This window comes from Eupeodes corollae, chromosome 1 (genome assembly GCF_945859685.1).
Source record: "Eupeodes corollae chromosome 1, idEupCoro1.1, whole genome shotgun sequence".
Classification (NCBI taxonomy): Eukaryota; Metazoa; Arthropoda; class Insecta; order Diptera; family Syrphidae; genus Eupeodes; species Eupeodes corollae.
In genome coordinates, this window is record NC_079147.1 from 1,045,603 (window position 1) to 1,063,411 (window position 17,809).

Below are 17,809 nucleotides of genomic sequence, written 5' to 3' on the forward strand. Positions count from 1 at the left end.
TCGTGATTGGTGCTTTTTGTTTGAAAAAAAAAAAAGTTTTATGCCTTCTCGTCTTCGGATGCAAAATAAACCTTGAATCAACTCTCTGTTTGTACTTCGTAGTATAGATTACAAAACTTGTTGCAGGCGTGTAAAGTGAGTCAAACAAAATTACAAAAAAAGTATGGTTAAACCTGAAATCGAAAATATTTGTTTGTATTGTCAAACAGTTTCTCACAACTTTAATATTTTAAAATTGACCCTTAGTTAGCTGTACAAATAAAATTAAAACTCTAAGCGTCTACGTCACCTCCATAAAAGAAATATACTTTTGCAATCGGTCACTGGAATTGTGTCAAAATAAAACACAAATCATTAAAACGATTTCTCTTACTTTGGAACATCGGGGAAAAACACATTCAAGCGAAAAATAAATTCGCAATTAAACTTTTTTTCTCAAAAATAATTCTGTAAGTGCTTTCTGATCAATCAGTATATATTTTTAATTTCTAATCAAAAGGAAATCTAGCCAAATATACTTCCGGATTGATTTCAATGGTAGCCATACATAGCCCCTAAGTTACTCAGTGGGTGTCTGGCCTTAGATTCGTACATGCAATCGCGCTTTGGAGAAGAACTGAACTATGTAAACCCAGTTTCGTCTTGGATTTGATTGAAAACTCTTCGCCGTATTTTTTTGACACGTTGTTGTCGTTTTGCCAACACTCAGGCGAAAAAAGAAATAAAAAAAAACTCATTTATTTTTACTTCATTTATATTAACTCTAGAATAAAAATGGTTTTGCTGGACAACTCTTCGGTAAGTTTAACAAGATTGAATTAAAATTAACCAATATATGAGTTTAAATTAAATTCTTTTTTTAATCCCATTCAAGTTTATTATTAAACTTGAAAAATTCGCAGTCTCTGCCAAAAATGATTCCTCTTTTAAGGTAACTTTCAAGCGATGTAAGTTTTGTCACGATATCCAATAAATTATTGTATTTCTTCTAAAATGCAGTGATTGATTGTTTTTGATTATTGTTTGCAGTTAATGGTCACAACAAACCAGTACCTAGAGAAGGGAAACCTCCACTGCCAGAACCTAAAAAATATCAGTGCCTGATCAGAGCTCAAACGAAGTCGAAAAAGGTGAGTGAAGTTTGTAGTATATGTACAACATCAAAACCACGATTTTGTATCTTTCAAAAAAAAAAAGAAGAATCAATCCTTGCAAGAAATGGAATTACCTTCTTGACATAAAGAATAACCTTTCATCTTGCGGTTTAGATGAATTTTAAAAGAAATCGCAGTTGCCTTCCGATCCTGCAAGCTTAAAAGTTGCACTTACAGTTATTTACATATCGTAAACCCTTTTCAAAAATGTAAGTAACATTTCTCGAGAAGTCGGTCAATTTAAGAATTACGAATAACTCTGTTTATGTTTTTAAGATTTATCCCAAATGAACATAAGGTCAATAAAGTAAATTTCTTTATTTTCCGTTTCTCGAAGATAAAAAGTATTTCGTGAATAAATCAATGATTGATTTTAATATCTAATAAATCGAATATTTGTCTTAAAAACTATTATACAGGTTCAAGCAACATAATGCACTTTATTTGAGGTCGTCTCTATTCTTAAATTTTTAACAAGATTCATTATATTGCGTGCAACCAAAATAGTACTTATTCCTTTTCCAATTCAATAAGCCAAATTATTAATGAAATTTATTTGACTTATTTTGCAATTAACTTTCAAAAGTAGACTGATACTAAAAACGAAACTTGTCTTAATCTATTGTCTTCTTAATTTTTTGAAAATAGTACTTTTTTCCTTTCTAAAGCTGAAGAAGAAAAACAACAAAACATGGTCGTTGAAATTTCTCTCTTGGGTTTCCATCCTGTTAAAAACACACTTAAAAGTTTTTTAAATATGTTCCAAACTTAAAGAATGATTCAACCAATTATTTTAATTATTTTCAAACTGACAGTTGCTTAAAAAAGTCTACGTGCGATCAATTTGGAAACAATCAAGAATTCAACATACGAAATGTGCATAGTCATAAGAACTCAAATATACATTACAATGGCTTATTATAGATCAATATTTCGTTGGGTCCCACGGGCATCTCTAAGTAATCGTTTGGGTATCGAAGTAACTAAATATAAGTTCTAACATTGGCATATTTGTGAGGGTATTGTTTTGATTTTTTTGTTGCAAAATCTTCCATACGTGGACAATAAAATTAGGGTCCAAGCTTTGGTGAGTACAGTTGCGGTAGAGCGGAGTAAAGGAGCCATACTTTGACAATGGGTCATATGCAAGCTCTTTTCTCACTTTTTTGAGTACTTTCTTAGAGTGGTATGCAAAAAAATAGAGACTGAGATCGATCTCAAGCTGTAAGTTCGAACTCAAAGTGTTGAGATCTATCCCTCGACAAAAGCTCTATGTAAGAAAGTTCTTGTTTTGATATGCAAAAAGATGAGCAAACGCTTGATTGCATGGGAAGTATCTCACAAATTATTGAGAATGGGTTGTCTCTTACTCAGTTGATAAACAACTCTCAAAATGGACGAGTTTCTGAATAGTTTCGATACAAATCGTGTTTATAAAAAAAGTAGGATGTCTAATTGGTGAAGGTTTCGAAAATTGTATAGGTTTAGTGAAAAAGGTGTGTAATTATGACAGATGAGTTTTTTGGCCCAATCCTGGAAACACACGGTGGTGCTTTGGCTCATCAAGAAAAAATAAGGATTTTCTGCGTTATGTAGGAGATAATGGATTTCAAAGCGGTTTTGGAGAAGACATTGGTGTCAATCAATTAACGATATCTAGGGTTTTACAGCAAGTTGCAACAAAAAATAGGAAGCCGTGCAACTGATTGGATCATATTCCCACGCACTTCTGAAGAAATAGAAGAAGCGCAAAGGTTATGGAGCAGTAAGTATGTGTTTCCTTCCTCAACCACAAAAGATACTACTCAATAAATGTACAGGCTTAGTGCAAAGCGGATGAAAAACTTACAAGCATCAAAATAAGCAAATGTTTTTCCAAGTCTTTAAGAATTATTTTCATACTCGTATTTCCAGTTTTTTTTTAAATTCTATTTTGCTTTTTAAGCGGGACTTCATATTTGGCACTTTCTCGTAATTTTTTGTACTTATGTCCTCGCAAAATTTGTTTTTAAATGCTTCTATGATTTTAAGCATAGCATCTCTCTTTCTTGCCTTTAAAACTGGTAACTGCGACTTCTCCAGACAAATTTTATTTAGTTTTAGTCACTAGAAATTCACTTAGATGCCCAGCATTATTGTTTATAATTACACTTTCATTATTTGCTTTCAGAAGACATTTTTCTTTCTTGTCTCGACTGACCGCACAGAAACTACTGTAAGTCCATACAAAGAGCTTTGAGATCGTACTCATTTCACTGAGTCAGACCTGAGAGTGAACTTTCAGAAGACATTTTTCCTTCTTGTCTGGACTGACCGCACAGAAACTACTGTTTTAACTAGTGCAAATCCATACAAAGAGCTTTGAGATCGTTCTCATTTCAACGAGTCAGAACTGAGAGTGAACGTGAAGTGAAGTCCGAGTCTGCTCGATCGATCTCACATGCGAGGTCCAGCTTGTCAGCTCTGACTCTGAAAACTTTCTCATCTTTTAGCATATGACCCAATATGTCTTCACTATGCTTTTCAGTAGCAACTAAGTTCTTCGCATTCATTGCAGTATTTGTTTTTCGTAATACTTTTCTCTATCACTTCCAAAAATGTTGTATGTGTAGCTTAAGAAAGTGCGTGCGTGTCCTTTTCCATTTGCTCTGTGCGAATTTGAAATGAAGTTTAAGATTTTGTTCTCGAGGAGTTCATCTATGGTAACCATTTTTATTTATGGTTCGTGGGTGACTACTTTTTTGATCTTGTTGCTAGTTCTTAAGCTGATTTTATTGCAATAATTTTAGCATCTTTGTTAACTTCATTTAAAGTAAAGCTGACATTTGTGCTATTAACTTTCTTGTTTCCAATTGTGCCATTGGGCGGGTTCAGGTCTCAGGTGACACAAGGGACTTGAGAGTAAGGCAAGTTTCTAGTATGTGATTGGCCAGCTGCCAAATATTTGCAATCCAATTAAGGCAAATTTATTGGAAAGTTAGTCAAGAAAAATTTCCCTAACCATGAAAGTCTACGATAAGTTCTTTTCATCCAACTGAAAACTGAACTTTAATTACTCTTTTATTTATTTACTAGATGGCCCGGCGAACTCTGTTCCGCCTTTAAGGCAATAAATAAGTAGATTTTTGAATTTTATATTTATTAGAAAAAAACAAAACAAAAAACCAAGTACCTACATTAATCATTCATTATTTACTACATAGGTTGGTTTTTACTTAAGTACCTTGTGATACACGACATTTTTTGTTTTATTATCAGGTGCGAAAACAAATAATGCACATGGTCTTCCGACCCGTAAACATGCTACATATAATTGACCATGGGAGAAATATGGATGTTCTAGAATCAAACCAAAAAAAAGACGGATCGGAAATTGAAGTCTTTAAAATTTAAACGGCATGTTGGTTGGGATCATCGGGATCCTCGGAATGAGAACTTCTTCACCTTTGAATTTATTGTTTATTAATTTTCTATAACCACCAAACGCGTACCGTTGCACAATTTTGGTCGGTGATAAGCAATTCACATCCAAGGAGTCTAAAATGCAATTGCATATTTCAGGTTTCGTCTTCAGTAATTTTATTTGCAGTGTTCCGTATCCTTTTTGCATTACGTCTCTCTCTTGAAAGATTTGAAAGATTCGATCCTCTTGGTCGCAACATGATGCTTATTAAACTTTACTTAATTAACCTAAAAATGTATTTCACACCTCAAATTTTCAAGCAATCATTCCTAGACAAAATTACTTAGCTGTTATAGATGTGCAATTTGTTATTCACTTTTCCGTCATTTGCGTTTTGTAATTCCAAGCCTGGTTCTTTTTAGTTATACCACGATTTATAGTGACAGACTTTTTGATGTCAAGTCGAACGTAATAAACAGTATACTATTACCGTCTCCTCGCTCTATGCTGATTTTGAGAAGTTCTAGGTTCTCTATTTTAGATGGTAGAAGAATCCGCCTTGTCCTGCCGAAACTGCAAGCATGATGTGGTCATAAACGGTTCTTTGTTCTTCATTCATTACTGGGACATTGGGAGCAACACTCGCTGCCATTTCTACAGTATTGTATTGTAGTTCCCGATTCAATTCGGTGTCTATTAAATCAGATGCATTTCCATTTGGTGAATGCATATCGATATGACTGAGTGGTAAGATGGTAATGATAACACAAACAACCTCGATATCAATCAATGTTCATTGTACATAGCGTCACTTAATACTATCGTAAGATCGTTGCACCGTGTACGATGTTTACGCAACTTAACCATAGCAGTTAGGAATATAACAAATAGATAGGACTATTCTCAGGCCTACCGAATGTACAATGCAAAATTTCATTGAAATTGGTTAAGCCGTTTCGGAGGAGTATGGCAACTAACACTGTGACAGGAAAATTTTACATATTAGATTTATTTTCTGCAAAATTCCATTTAATCTTTTGTAAGATAAGAAATATTTCTTTGCAATACAAAACGCAAATCGTGATGGACTTGCAGCTTGCGAGTTGTTTTTTTTTTCTTTTCTTTTCTTTCTATACAAAATGTAAATTTTTGGATTGGGTCTAAAATGTCTCTATTTTCTTAAATGTTGCTTCTATATTATTAAACAAATATCGAATAGTGCTTATTTCAATAGTCCGACTTTAATGCAAAATTCTCTTTTTATTTCAGTTATCCACCGTCGTGAAACAGGAAGATGTCCCTAAAATGATGACGATGTATGCCCAATTTATGCGAAGCAATATGGATGGTCTGAAGCGAGTGAAAAAAATTAAAAGCAAGGCGAAGGCTGCTAAAGGTTAAAGTTAGATTATATTAGACTTGAAGCTAATGAAAAAAAAAAAAACAAAAGAAAAACATGAAAATAATGAATATTTTCAGGTTTCCTATTAAGTGAATTTTAATTTGAATATTTTAATTAATTAAAAACAATAACAAAAAAAAGTAACATTGCAATTGAAACAAAAAAAGTTACCGATTAAAGTGCATTTTAAGAATTTTCTAGTTATTAGTTTGGTTTTTGTTAATATTTATATTACATTTTTTTTTAAGATCTTCAAGTCCTTTACACGAATGCAGCATTCTTTGAATTTTATAATAACTGCCAGCAAAACAAATTGGTTCAGTGGATGTTTCTTTTTGTGTATATGAAGTGTGGGCTATGAATGAATGTTTAAATTAAAACAAAAAACTTGTAAAAGTACCAAAAATTAGAATAATAATTTAATAAATAACACAATAACGAGTTTATTACAACAAACGAAAAATATAAAACTAAACAAAATCATCATCATCTTCAGAGCTGTTATGAATTCTCAAAACTCGTTTCTTCTTCGCTGGCTGTGGGACTTCCTCTTGCATTGCTTTTCGTTTCTTGCGCCTCTTCATTCTAAGAATTTCTTCTGCCCGTTCCAGCGGACACATAGATCTATCAACTTCTGACTCGTCATCACTTATAACAACAAATGAATCGGCAACATATGAACCATTGTCCTGGGGCAGTCTTTGAGAAAATATTTTCGAAGCATCGTTGTATGTGCGGCGCTCAGGAATTTTAAAAGCTCCTCTGATATTACCACAAGGACTTCTATAAAGTAAACCATATAAATGCTTATGATTGAGTTAAAAAATAGTTATTTACCTGACAGATTGTAGATAAATTCCAGTCATAGGTATTGAAGATTCATGCTCTGCTTCATCATCATTAACCACAACCGAATCTTGGATATACCCTCCTAACGTAAGCTCTAACTCATCTTCCGTAGCCGAACCACTTAATACTGCTTCATCGTCTATAAACTCATTTGCACGCTTTTGAGCTAAGCGCGCATTTTTCGACAATCCTCTACGAATAAGCTGAATATAAAAAATCAAATTATTAACACGTTTCCATTTAAATATTCCCTTAAATTCATACTTCCTTATTTGATTCAAGCTGTGTCCGTTTCTTCCTTAGTGGAGAAAATTCTTTGTCGTCGCTGCTATCGGTATCACTTGTAATAATTCGTCTTTTTGAACGAATTTTTGTAGGCATATTTATGAGGCTTTCGTTTGGATGATCTTCTCTCCGTCCGATATTTTTCGATTCCAATTTTATTACTTTATCATTTTCATTTCTTTGGCTCGGCATGACTATATTACTTGCTTCTGCTAGCGATGGTTTGATGTACTTTTTTCGTATCTCTCCCCAGGTGAGGGCTTTCTTTGAAACTAAGCATGGTGAAACTTCTGTGGGCGGGGCCGTAGTTATCAACTTCAAAGGAGAGTTTTCATTAGCTTTATTTTCTGAAATTGGTTCGCACAATTCGTCAAATATGTCAGGAGAAATTGTGTGAGGGATTGCAGGAGTTGCTGCAGCAGAATTGGTTTTAACACTTTCTTCGATTTCGTCGATAGAGAATTCTGATAGGTCATTAATGTCGATGTCCGCTAATTCTGGATGGACGAACTCACAACTTCGTGTTTCTGATTCAACAGCTGTTTGGTCATCTTTTAAGTATTTATACTGAGCGCGGGTGTTAGCAGCTGTTGTGGAGACAACAGCAGTGGAATCGTTCGTTAGTTTTCCTTTTGTGACGTCAGGTAAGGATGTTATATCGTTTGGGGTTGAATCATTATTGTTCAGTGAACTGACTGTTGATGACCTTGATGGCATTTCAGAACATGGTTTTACCAGGTTACTATTTTCAATACGTTCAATAACTCCACAATTTGCTGCAATGAGGTCGTCAAATTGATCGTCAAAAAAGTTAATTGTTTTGTCTTCTGAACCTTTGCTTTTGCATTGGACAGAAATATCATTATCGCAGGCTTTTATTGCGTCTTTATCTTCCTTCTCTGGTCCTATGCTCGTACATCGAGTAGAAATGGCATTGTCGAATAATTTGATTGTGTTCATATCTTTTTTCGCAGGACTTTTGCTTGTCCATTGGGCAGATACGTTTTTAGAACAAACAGATGGAGAGGATGGAAATTTATTTGACTTCGTGAAGTGAAGTATATTCTTTTGAGATTTTTTCGTATGCGAAACCCGTTTTTTAGCCGAACTAGTTATTGGGGTTTCACTAAAATTAAGTAACAACTGTTTATGGGATCCAGTTCGTATTGGCGTTGATTGGTGTGTTGTTCCAACAAACACGACATCGTCATCACTCTCGTCTTTAGATGCATCGCATATTGCAGATGGTTTCACTTTGTCACTTACATTTGAAGTATTTAGCGCTGGAGATTGAAGAACACATAAACTGTTTCTTGACTGGTTCGTCGCGTCACCCCATTGGCTCATGTACTTAGAATCCAGTGCGTAATCATTACTGTAATTACGATTGCTCTCGTCGAAGATGGATGTACTTTGGTCAATTTCATCCTCATAAACCATCGATTTGACGTAGCTATCGTTTGAGAATTCGTCGGATGGGAATTGTGATGAAAGTTTGTCAAATTTTTCCACAAGGAACTCTAAATTATTTTGGAAAATTCCACCATGCTGCATATTGTCAAATAAAGATTGGTGCTTTTTAGTTAAATTGGAATGAGAGGGAAGTATAGGCAATTTCCGTTTGCTTTCTATTAGCTCAGCAACAGCTTCTTTAGAACCAACACTATTTTCTATTTGCACATATGCCCGAATGATTTTGCGGTCCTCATTAGTTATTCCTTTCGATGGTATATTATCCTTATCAATTCCTTTTAGCCAGAATTCTTGCATTCGGGTCCAGATATCAGGCAAAATATGAGGACTTTGTTCAATCAAATACTTTAAGCTTTCTGTTTGAAGTTTATTTGAACCCAGGGCTTTAACGGTTTCCATTGGTTGTCCATTTGTCGAATTTCTGATATATTTAGCCATTTTCTTGATGATTTTGTTATTGATGGTGGTTTTTTTAGGAGGTAAAGGGAAAGATATTGGAATCATATCATCAGGCTCGACCAGCGGCGGCGGTGGTGTAACATTCTTTGTAGCTGACGGAATAGCTCCACTGAATTGTTTATTCTTTGAAGCTTTGGGTGTTATTTTGTTGGAGTCTCGAGTATCTGCGAAAACAGCTTTATCTTCTTCGTCTAATGGTGCCTTTTGTTTGAAAAAATGTCTAAGATCTTTCTTCTGGCTTATCTGTGAAAACTTATTGCCTTTAGTGCTCTTAACAAGCTTATCCTTCGCCTTTGGTTGCACCTCTGTTTGTTGGGGCTGAAGAAATACTTTGAGACATTTGGGGTTGAATTCTGTAGGAACCATTCGCGGAGCATAATTATAAAAGGCGGAGTTAAATTGGCCACCACGGGAAATACTTTTGTTAAGTCTGTTTCGTTCCGAAAGGACGTCTTTCAGAATTGAATGTTCTTTCCCTTCGGTTGCTAGGAGTAGGACTTTTCCTTCCTTCTTGCGACCTGTTCTTCCAATTCTTTGAATGAATCGGGTTGGATTTGATGTATTTATATCGAAACAAACTATCAAATCTACCTCACCAACGTCAATGCCTTCTTCTGCAACCGATGTTGCTATTAAAGCATTGCTTTTGCCGCTTTTGAAGTCATTCATAACACTTATTTGTTGCTTCTGGGTAACTGCGCGAATTGATCCACTGCCACCTTGACCTGTTTGGACATACACATAGTTGATAGTATACACATAAAATAGATTTAAAGATCGCAGAAAAGTAATATATTTATAAATCTGAAGATATCTTGTGTGTTTAAGTGTAACTCATGTTATTTTCAATTAATTAATTTGGTTTGTCTTTTAAACTATTCAAAAAATCTATGAAAAGAACACCAAATGCTCTTTACTAATTTACAAATTTTTTGTAAATATTTTAGATCTATATAAATTTGAATGAATTTTAGTCTAAAAAAAGGGGTATTGAACATTAAAAAAAGAGGCTGGAATGTGACACACTGCAACTTCCTACCTGTCGATTTGTCTAAAAGTTCATTAAAATATGAATAACAACAGTTTGTGTTAGATGAAAAAATTTAAAGGCAATATCTGTCTTTCTTTTCATAATACTTGAGTCGAAAACCATTTCTAATCAGTTTGTAGGTTTTCGTGTTTTGTAAAAAAAAGTTGTCAATTGAATTTTTCTAAAAAATTAACTAAATGTTAGAAACAGAATTTTGCATTTTTACCCAATTTTGAATTTTTACCCAAAAAGCAATATTTATCAATTTTAGTAGCATTTTTTTTAAGTTTTTATTTGTTTTATTTTCTAAGACCTTAAATTTACGTTAACAACAATATTTAATGAAAATATCGACAATCGAACATCAATTTTTAACAAATTTGTGTAGTATTTGTACAGCCACGTAGACTTAGCCAGCAGGGTAAAAGTCCAACGACTAAGATGTCTGGGTCACGTAGAGCGCATGTAAACCAATGCTCCGGCCCGGAAAGTTTCGAATTCACACATACAGGACAGCACAGTAGAGACCTCTGATCAGGTGGCGCGCACAAGTGGAAAGTGAGCTTAACTAACTTGGAGTACACAACTGGCGACGTCTAGCTAGGTACCGAGCTAGATGGAGAAGTTTGTTGGGTGAGGCCCTAGTTCACACAGTACTGTAGCGCCACCTTAAGTGTGTAGTATTTAGTGACAATTTTAATTTTTATTTGGATTTTTAATTGAATGTTGGAAACAATATTTTTTATTGTGAAGTCAATTTTTTTTTAAGATATTCGAGTCGAAACCTAATTTTTACCAACTTAAGGTGAGGTTTTTTAGTCATATATTGTTTATAAACAAAAACGTTACTTCGAATTTTCATTATTTTTCGTTTCATGAAATTATTTGTAAGTGAAATTACTTTTAATTGTAAAACATTTGTGGTGAACAAAAAATTGGTTTCAGTTTTTTTGATTTATAAAAAAACCGTTAATTGATTTTTTTTTCAAAATTATACCAGTTAAGTATCACGTTTCATTATATAATAATGTTGGAAGTCCTACACACGCACACATAGACATACATATGTATGTCTAAAATCTTTGATTTAGATTCAAGGAAATTTCAAACGTCAAGAAATGGCAAAATAAAATAACAAATTCTTTTGATGGTTTTTTTGTGATTGAAAAACAGCGTTTAAAAGACTGACGAAGTTTCACAAAGTGAAAATGAGTGTTAACTTTGTAAAAAAATTGTGCCACCAAATTGCACTCGGTTTACATTTGCTGCATCGTCCTCGGATGATTATATTTCTAAATATTGAAACAAAATTACGAATCACGATCACCAAAAATTAGGCACAATTCAAAGGAATTGAAATTGGTTGTTTTTTAAAAGTTTATATCATTAAGTATTCCTTATTTTTGGTAGTTGTTGCGTGTGAGCTGCGTCCGTCGTTGTTGCATTGTAAACATGAAAAGTGAGTATTTTTTAAGTTATAAATCATTGTTCTGTTTTATTCGTTTGCATAAAATAATTATTAACTTATGTACAGTATTTTTTAAAATCTGAATTTAAAAGATTATAGGTATGCAGGTAAATGAAAAAAGCTGTCACAACAAAAATTTGATAGTCATTTTCTTACAAATATTCCGTTTCTGAGTAGGAAAACCAGACGCTTAAGTTAGGTTAGGTTATAGTTCCTGGCAAGTTCATCTGCCTTACAGTTACCTGGAATGTCTCTATGGCTCGGCACCCAGCAAAGGTGAATATTAAACTGTTATGCCATCTCCATAAGAGATGATCGACTGTTATAGAGTCCTTAGATTTGATAGAGGCCTGGCTATCTGAGAAAAAACGTATATCAGATGCCGATATCACGTTTTCCTTAAGCCAGGACAAGACTTCCTTTATCGCCAAAAGTTCCACCTGGATCACGCTACAATGATTGGGAAGGCAGAATGAGAGACTTAATTTTAGTCGTTCGGAGTACACACCTCCACCAACCCCTTCTTTTGTTTTTGACCTATCTGTATAAAAATACCAGACGCTTACAAAAAAAAAACAAAATTTTTTGTGTTACCTTAATTTAGGTACAAAAATACATCCTTGTGACGGACAAAGCTTAAGACATTCGAAAAGTGTTATTAAAACACACCCAATTTAATACTTTCATTAAGATATTTTATAGCAATTATTGTAAAGTTTCACCATAGAAACAATGAATTGTGAAAATTATAATTTGAAATTGTTCAATCGAATTGAAGATAATTGAATCATCTTACACAGACGGAAAACTCGGTGATAGTCAATTTAACTATCAAAAATATGATAGTCAATTATCACCTTAGCCCTTCCACCCAAGGATTCCTCCGCAAAATTTCTTAATTTTGCTCTCAAAACTGAAGAAAAAAATCTACGATTTGCTTGCTCATTAAAAATCGTGTCTATTTAAAATTTCCAAAAATTACGGAGCTTTTAAGAATTCATCGCCTTTAAAATCAGTCTCCTGAAATGATGATAGAAATTGTTCCAGATTAACCAATCGAGCGAGATTATTTTCGTAACTATGCTAAAGAGCTACATACGAGTATATACCCCTATTATGGTTGGCGAATCGAACGTTTGAAGTGAGATATTCTCATTTGCGAACTAACACACAAGAACTTTACAATTCGAGTTCGAAATTCAGTGCTACCATACAAAAAAAAATAACAAGCTTAAATAAACGTCAACTCATGAAATTAAAAAAAAAAAACAGTTGTGTTCATTAATTCATAATTTTCATATTTAATAAAAATACAAAATAAACCAAAATGATAAGCAAGATAGATTTTTTTTTTTTTTTTTTTGAGAAAACTAAAATTACAGAAAAAAGTAAGAATTCTTCGACTGCGCAAAAATATTCGAGACAACTCTAATTTCTGGGAACTCCCTACTCATCTGTAAGTAGAACAAATATTATGTACCTACTGGAAGTTCTTTTAATTCCAATTAATTCCTTAAGTTTCATATCATATTTTCGACTGTATAAGGAACCGTTTGTATTCGTATTAAACAGTTGGAAGGCCAATTTAAAAATTCAAGCACCTCATTAATCCCTGCTATACTAAAATTAGCTTCTGGCCTTAGATTTTTTGCTAGTGGGAGTTATCAGAGCAGCGTAGGTAAAGATTTAGACTTAGGCCTGTCACAGTCCTCGGTTTCCTTAGTATTAAAAGGTGTGTGTGCAATTGAAGACAAATTATGTCCAATCTGGATCAGTCTCAACATGTCATCCGATAAGAAACAAAACGCACGAAACTATTTTTGTTTTAACGGCCAGTTTTCCAGAAATAATAGGATGTGTTGACGGAACCCATATAGAAATCATTGCTCCGAGAAAAGGATATTACAGTTAAACGCAATAGTAAGTTTTTTCCTCGAAAGTAGCTTTTGGTTTTTAGTTTTAAGGCGTGTGACCATAAAATGTGCATTCGTTATGTTGACTCAAAATATCCTGGATGAACCCATGATTCCTTTGTATGGAAATCCAGTAATATTAAGTCAGTTCTTGAAACGTGGTACCAAAGAGGAGAGCGTTCAATGTTGTTTGGTAATATTTATATTTTAAGTTCGTCGTTCAATAATTTTTCTTTTCCATCGAGACTAGCTGGCCAAAGTGAGTTGAGGGTTGTAGCAAAATGGTCCTAATATTCCTTTTGTTTTTTTTTTGAAGAACCAAACTCTCCAACACCTCTCGCTACATTCGGGTTCAATTCCATCAGTTCGACTAACTTTTCGTACTGATTTTTATTAGTTCTTTTGTAGCTGAATAAAAATACATTGATTCATGTTATTTTATAAAAGAAATGAAAAATACATATGAACTTACATTGTTTTATTTTATTTTGCGACATAAGCTTCGACTTTTTCTCACACAATATGAACGTTCGACAAATTATAACACGAATAACGTCCAAGTCAACGAACATTCGATAACGATAAAAGAGTGTGATCAATATTAGAAAAATGTATGTATGACATTTAAGTCCAATCAACGGTTCTCAATTCGCCAACGGTAATACAAATTTCTCACATTCACACGTTTATTCATTCGACTCGCCAATGTTAATAGGGGTAATATACTCAAGTTGATGAGTTTATTAAACTTTCTGTTTGAAACTCCGAATAGACAAACGTCTAGCAAACCGTTCCAAAAAAAAGGCTGTTTTACTATCCCCAATTTTTGCAGGTTGTATTGTATTGTGTTTATATTTTAAAATTAATTATTATTTTTAATTTAGCAAATATTTATTTTACAGAAGGATTTTGATGCCTTGAATTCAAATTTTCATCTTTAATATTTCTCTATCCGGTCAATTTTTTGTTTTTAATCTTCAAAATGGTTAAAAAACAAAGCTCTTAACAAATAATTGTTATATTATTAAAGTAAGTGAGTAAAAATGTCTAACTTCTTATTAAATCTTTTAAGTATAACACTTAGTTTCTGGAAACTTATATAAGGCAGGCCTATTGATTGCATTGTAAATGTGGCTATTTGTGCATTTAACTGTGTAAAAATCAATATAACTCTTCAAGTCGATACCTTGAATGTACACTCTATTGGTTTTTAAAAATACGTTTTGGAGTTAATTTTTGGTGCTGATTTCGAATCTTTTTGTCAGTATTTCCAGAAATTTAGCGATAATTTTGAATCGTACCCTTACATGGAACGACTACCTTAGTAGTTCTATTGGAAAAGTCTATGGTAGTCTTCGTGATCTTCAGTTCACTCGTAGTTTTATCCCTAAAAAGGTAAATTGTTACTTGCCAAAACTCTTTCACTACATGTTATGTTATATGCATGCTAAGTTTTTTGCAACTTGGACTCTGACATTAGCCGCAAATTAAATGTTGCATATAATAACATTACCCTACGTCTATAATCTGCGACGATATGACCACATATCGAACTTTGCACAAAGTATATCAGGCTGTAGTCTTGACAGTTTAAGTACTTCCGATCGATGAGCTATCTGCATGAACTTCCCTAGTTCATCAAGGTCTTTTCTCCTTATACAACCTCGATGTAAATATCTCATTACTGAGCGGTAATTTTGTGTCTATGTTACACGCCTTTGGAACTCCCTGCCCAACGTGATGAGAAGTATAAGAAGCGCGAATAAGTTTAAATCTTTAGTTTTCAATTATTTGGCAAATTGTTGATAATATTTATTAGGTAAGCCTTACCTTTATGATTTTTTGTTCCTCTCTTTTTTACGTTTTGATATTTAAATTATATATGTACATAATAGAACCTATCTTTTTTATTTTTTTTTAATAAAATTTAAATTCCTAAATTAATTTAAAGGCTGCAAAGCTTTAAAAGACTTTTGTTCTACATTGTAAGCGATTTTGAAATAAATAAATATAAATATGAATCTGATGTGCCTAAATTTAAAAAATGGTCGTTTTAACGTTGTATTTTTGTTAGTACATAATTATATTTTTAAAAAAAAATTATATAATAGCCTACTCGTACTTCGGAACATTGATTTTACTTTTAACAGTTTTAGAATAAATGGTTCAGTGTTTTTTTTTTTCGATTACGTAGAATAGGTGAAGACTATTCAATAAGCTAGGATTTTTTTAAATTTGTTAAACACTGACAATATTTAAAAAGAATATTGAAGGCGAGATTATTGGTTTGGTAACCATTACACATTTTATTTTATTTTAATCAGTAGTTAATTGATTAAGCGAGCTCTAACGAATTAAAGTGTGCGCCACGATCAATTTGCCAATGTCCTTAATATAAAAACAAAAACTCACCAACAAACAATCTCGGCCGTATTAATGGGCGGTGTTGAAGAAGTAAACGATGCATCAGCATTACTGACTCTCGATACTCACAAAAGATTATCACTCGACCCTCCTTGTTACTCTAACAATTACAATATAAAACAAATTACAAAACATAATTAGGTACCCTGGTAAATAAGAAACAAGCTTACTTCAAAGTGTGCGAGCACATGTTCTCTTGCTATTTCGAATTTAGGATGTCCAAAGTCAATGTTCGGCGGTATCGGAGCTATCTGCCCATCAACCATGCATTGGTCACTGAATTCAAATGGATTGGGACCAGCTTCATCTCGCACTCTTTGCACAAGGCGTCGTAAATCGGGGCGCAAAATCACCACAAACTTTGGACCATTGTCTTGGCTTTCGTCGAAGTTATTCAGAAAAACCCTCAGTCCGTGACGTTCTAGCAATTCTATGGCGTGATACACACTAATGCAAATGTTGAAATCTGAATTCAATTCTTTTTGATATGGCACTCCGTTGTTTTGGGTCATTTCACGGAATCTTTTATGTTCCATGACAAGCCAGTTGCGACTAATACTGCCAGGTCTGCCGGAAATTAGTCGGTTTTCGATCAAGTTTCTAATGTGAGGATCTGCTATCTCAAGAAGCTCATCACGAATTCGAGAGAGCTTTGTGCCAAGATCAACAACCACAACTTTCAGCTGTCTCTTGTGTACATACGAAACAACGTCCACACAATCCTCCGTTCGCACTTCCAAGTTAGAAATGAAAAGATTGCGAATAACTTCTTCCACATCCTCCTTCCGTCGGCCAGGAGTAGCGGATAGCGCTAGTACTCGAAAGAACTTATTTTTGCTCCAAATGTATCTTACGACTTCTGTGTAGGCATAGCGTCCCCTGGCTTTATGTGCCTCATCAACAACGATGAGCTTAATAGCTTGAAACGGAAAATTGAGTTCCGCATCTAGAATGTCAGATTGCACCGATTGTGGGGTGGCAAAGAAGCATCGCTTTGATTGCCATAACTCGGCTCGACTTGCTTTGTTCAGCTTACCAGTAATTTCGACGCAATCAGATTTCGGGATGCCCATAATCTTGCAGCAAGCGTCTATTTGTTGCGCTACCAAAGGCCTAGTGGGAGCCATGAATAAGACCTTCCCCGAAGGATACCACCGGTACATATTATACATTACCACGGCTGCGATGAAAGTTTTACCCAGGCCGGTAGGTAGGACAACAAGTGTGTTGTGGAATAGGGCCTTTTGCACAATATTATATTGGTAGGCACGTTCTGGCATATTCAAGGGATATATCCAGTTCTCTGCGACATTATTATTAAAACCTTTATACTTTTCATCGGTACGTAAAGAGCAAGTATTGAGGTTCAATTCATCATTCAAGAGAAGCAAATCCTCATTATCCTCGTCGTCCAATTTGTCACCCCAGCCACTGACACCAGCTCCAGTACAATTAGATTCCTGGATGTTGTCGTTGTCGTCCCCTGCCATACTGCTTAAGATGCTGGTTTGGAAAAGTAAACTAATTTGATATTTAATTACATTACAAAAGACAAAACAAATAAGTTTGAATTTCTGTTTTTATTTTTGAGCTTAAATGTTTTCGCGCATTTGTTTGACAGTTGACATTCTTTAAAACTGTTAATTTGAAGCCTATTTTTAGGAAGATTCACAATCCAAATGGCTGCGTTCAATATCATGTTGGATAGGCTATCCAGTAAACATTGACATACTATACGTGGACTGCAAGTGGTGTGAATTTTCCATACAAAATTTGAATTACATTACATTACATTTCACACTACTCTGCACATAAATGTACAGAGTAGAGAACACAGCACCTTGAGCAACTAGACTATGTAAATTGATAACATCAAAAGACATTAATACAAGGCAGAAGGACAGAAGAGAAAGAAAGAACACATGACAACAGCACGCGGAAGGTTTCGA

General features: G+C 34.0%; 2 protein-coding genes across 2 annotated transcripts; one reads left to right on the forward strand and one right to left on the reverse strand.

The window, feature by feature from the left end:
- Positions 1–657: 657 nt before the first annotated feature.
- Positions 658–6,163, forward strand: LOC129941560 (signal recognition particle 14 kDa protein). Its single transcript, XM_056050232.1, has 4 exons — positions 658–798; positions 875–947; positions 1,030–1,130; positions 5,827–6,163. The coding sequence occupies exons 1-4, from the start codon at positions 775–777 to the stop codon at positions 5,956–5,958; spliced, it is 330 nt and encodes a 109-aa protein (XP_055906207.1). The 5' UTR covers positions 658–774; the 3' UTR covers positions 5,959–6,163.
- A 188-nt stretch (positions 6,164–6,351) lies between these two features.
- On the reverse strand, positions 6,352–17,443 carry LOC129941559 (Fanconi anemia group M protein). Its single transcript, XM_056050231.1, has 5 exons — positions 16,031–17,443; positions 15,849–15,960; positions 7,073–9,750; positions 6,797–7,011; positions 6,352–6,742 (listed from the first exon to the last, which is right to left on the reverse strand). The coding sequence occupies exons 1-5, from the start codon at positions 17,348–17,350 to the stop codon at positions 6,430–6,432; spliced, it is 4,638 nt and encodes a 1,545-aa protein (XP_055906206.1). The 5' UTR covers positions 17,351–17,443; the 3' UTR covers positions 6,352–6,429.
- Between the last annotated feature and the right edge of the window lie 366 nt (positions 17,444–17,809).

What these genes read in the sequence shown, in the direction of transcription:
- LOC129941560 (XM_056050232.1), top strand. Translation starts at nt 775, where the DNA reads ATGGTTTTGCTGGACAACTCTTCG. An exon ending in TTTTGCTGGACAACTCTTCG is followed by an intron (nt 799 to 874) that starts GTAAGTTTAACA and finishes ATCCCATTCAAG; the next exon opens with TTTATTATTAAACTTGAAAA. An exon ending in TAAGGTAACTTTCAAGCGAT is followed by an intron (nt 948 to 1,029) that starts GTAAGTTTTGTC and finishes TATTGTTTGCAG; the next exon opens with TTAATGGTCACAACAAACCA.
- LOC129941559 (XM_056050231.1), bottom strand. Translation starts at nt 17,350, where the DNA reads ATGGCAGGGGACGACAACGACAACATCCAGGAATCTAATTGTACTGGA. An exon ending in ACGGCCGAGATTGTTTGTTG is followed by an intron (nt 9,751 to 15,848) that starts GTGAGTTTTTGT and finishes ATGTCCAAACAG; the next exon opens with GTCAAGGTGGCAGTGGATCA. An exon ending in AGCTTGAATCAAATAAGGAA is followed by an intron (nt 7,012 to 7,072) that starts GTATGAATTTAA and finishes TTTTATATTCAG; the next exon opens with CTTATTCGTAGAGGATTGTC.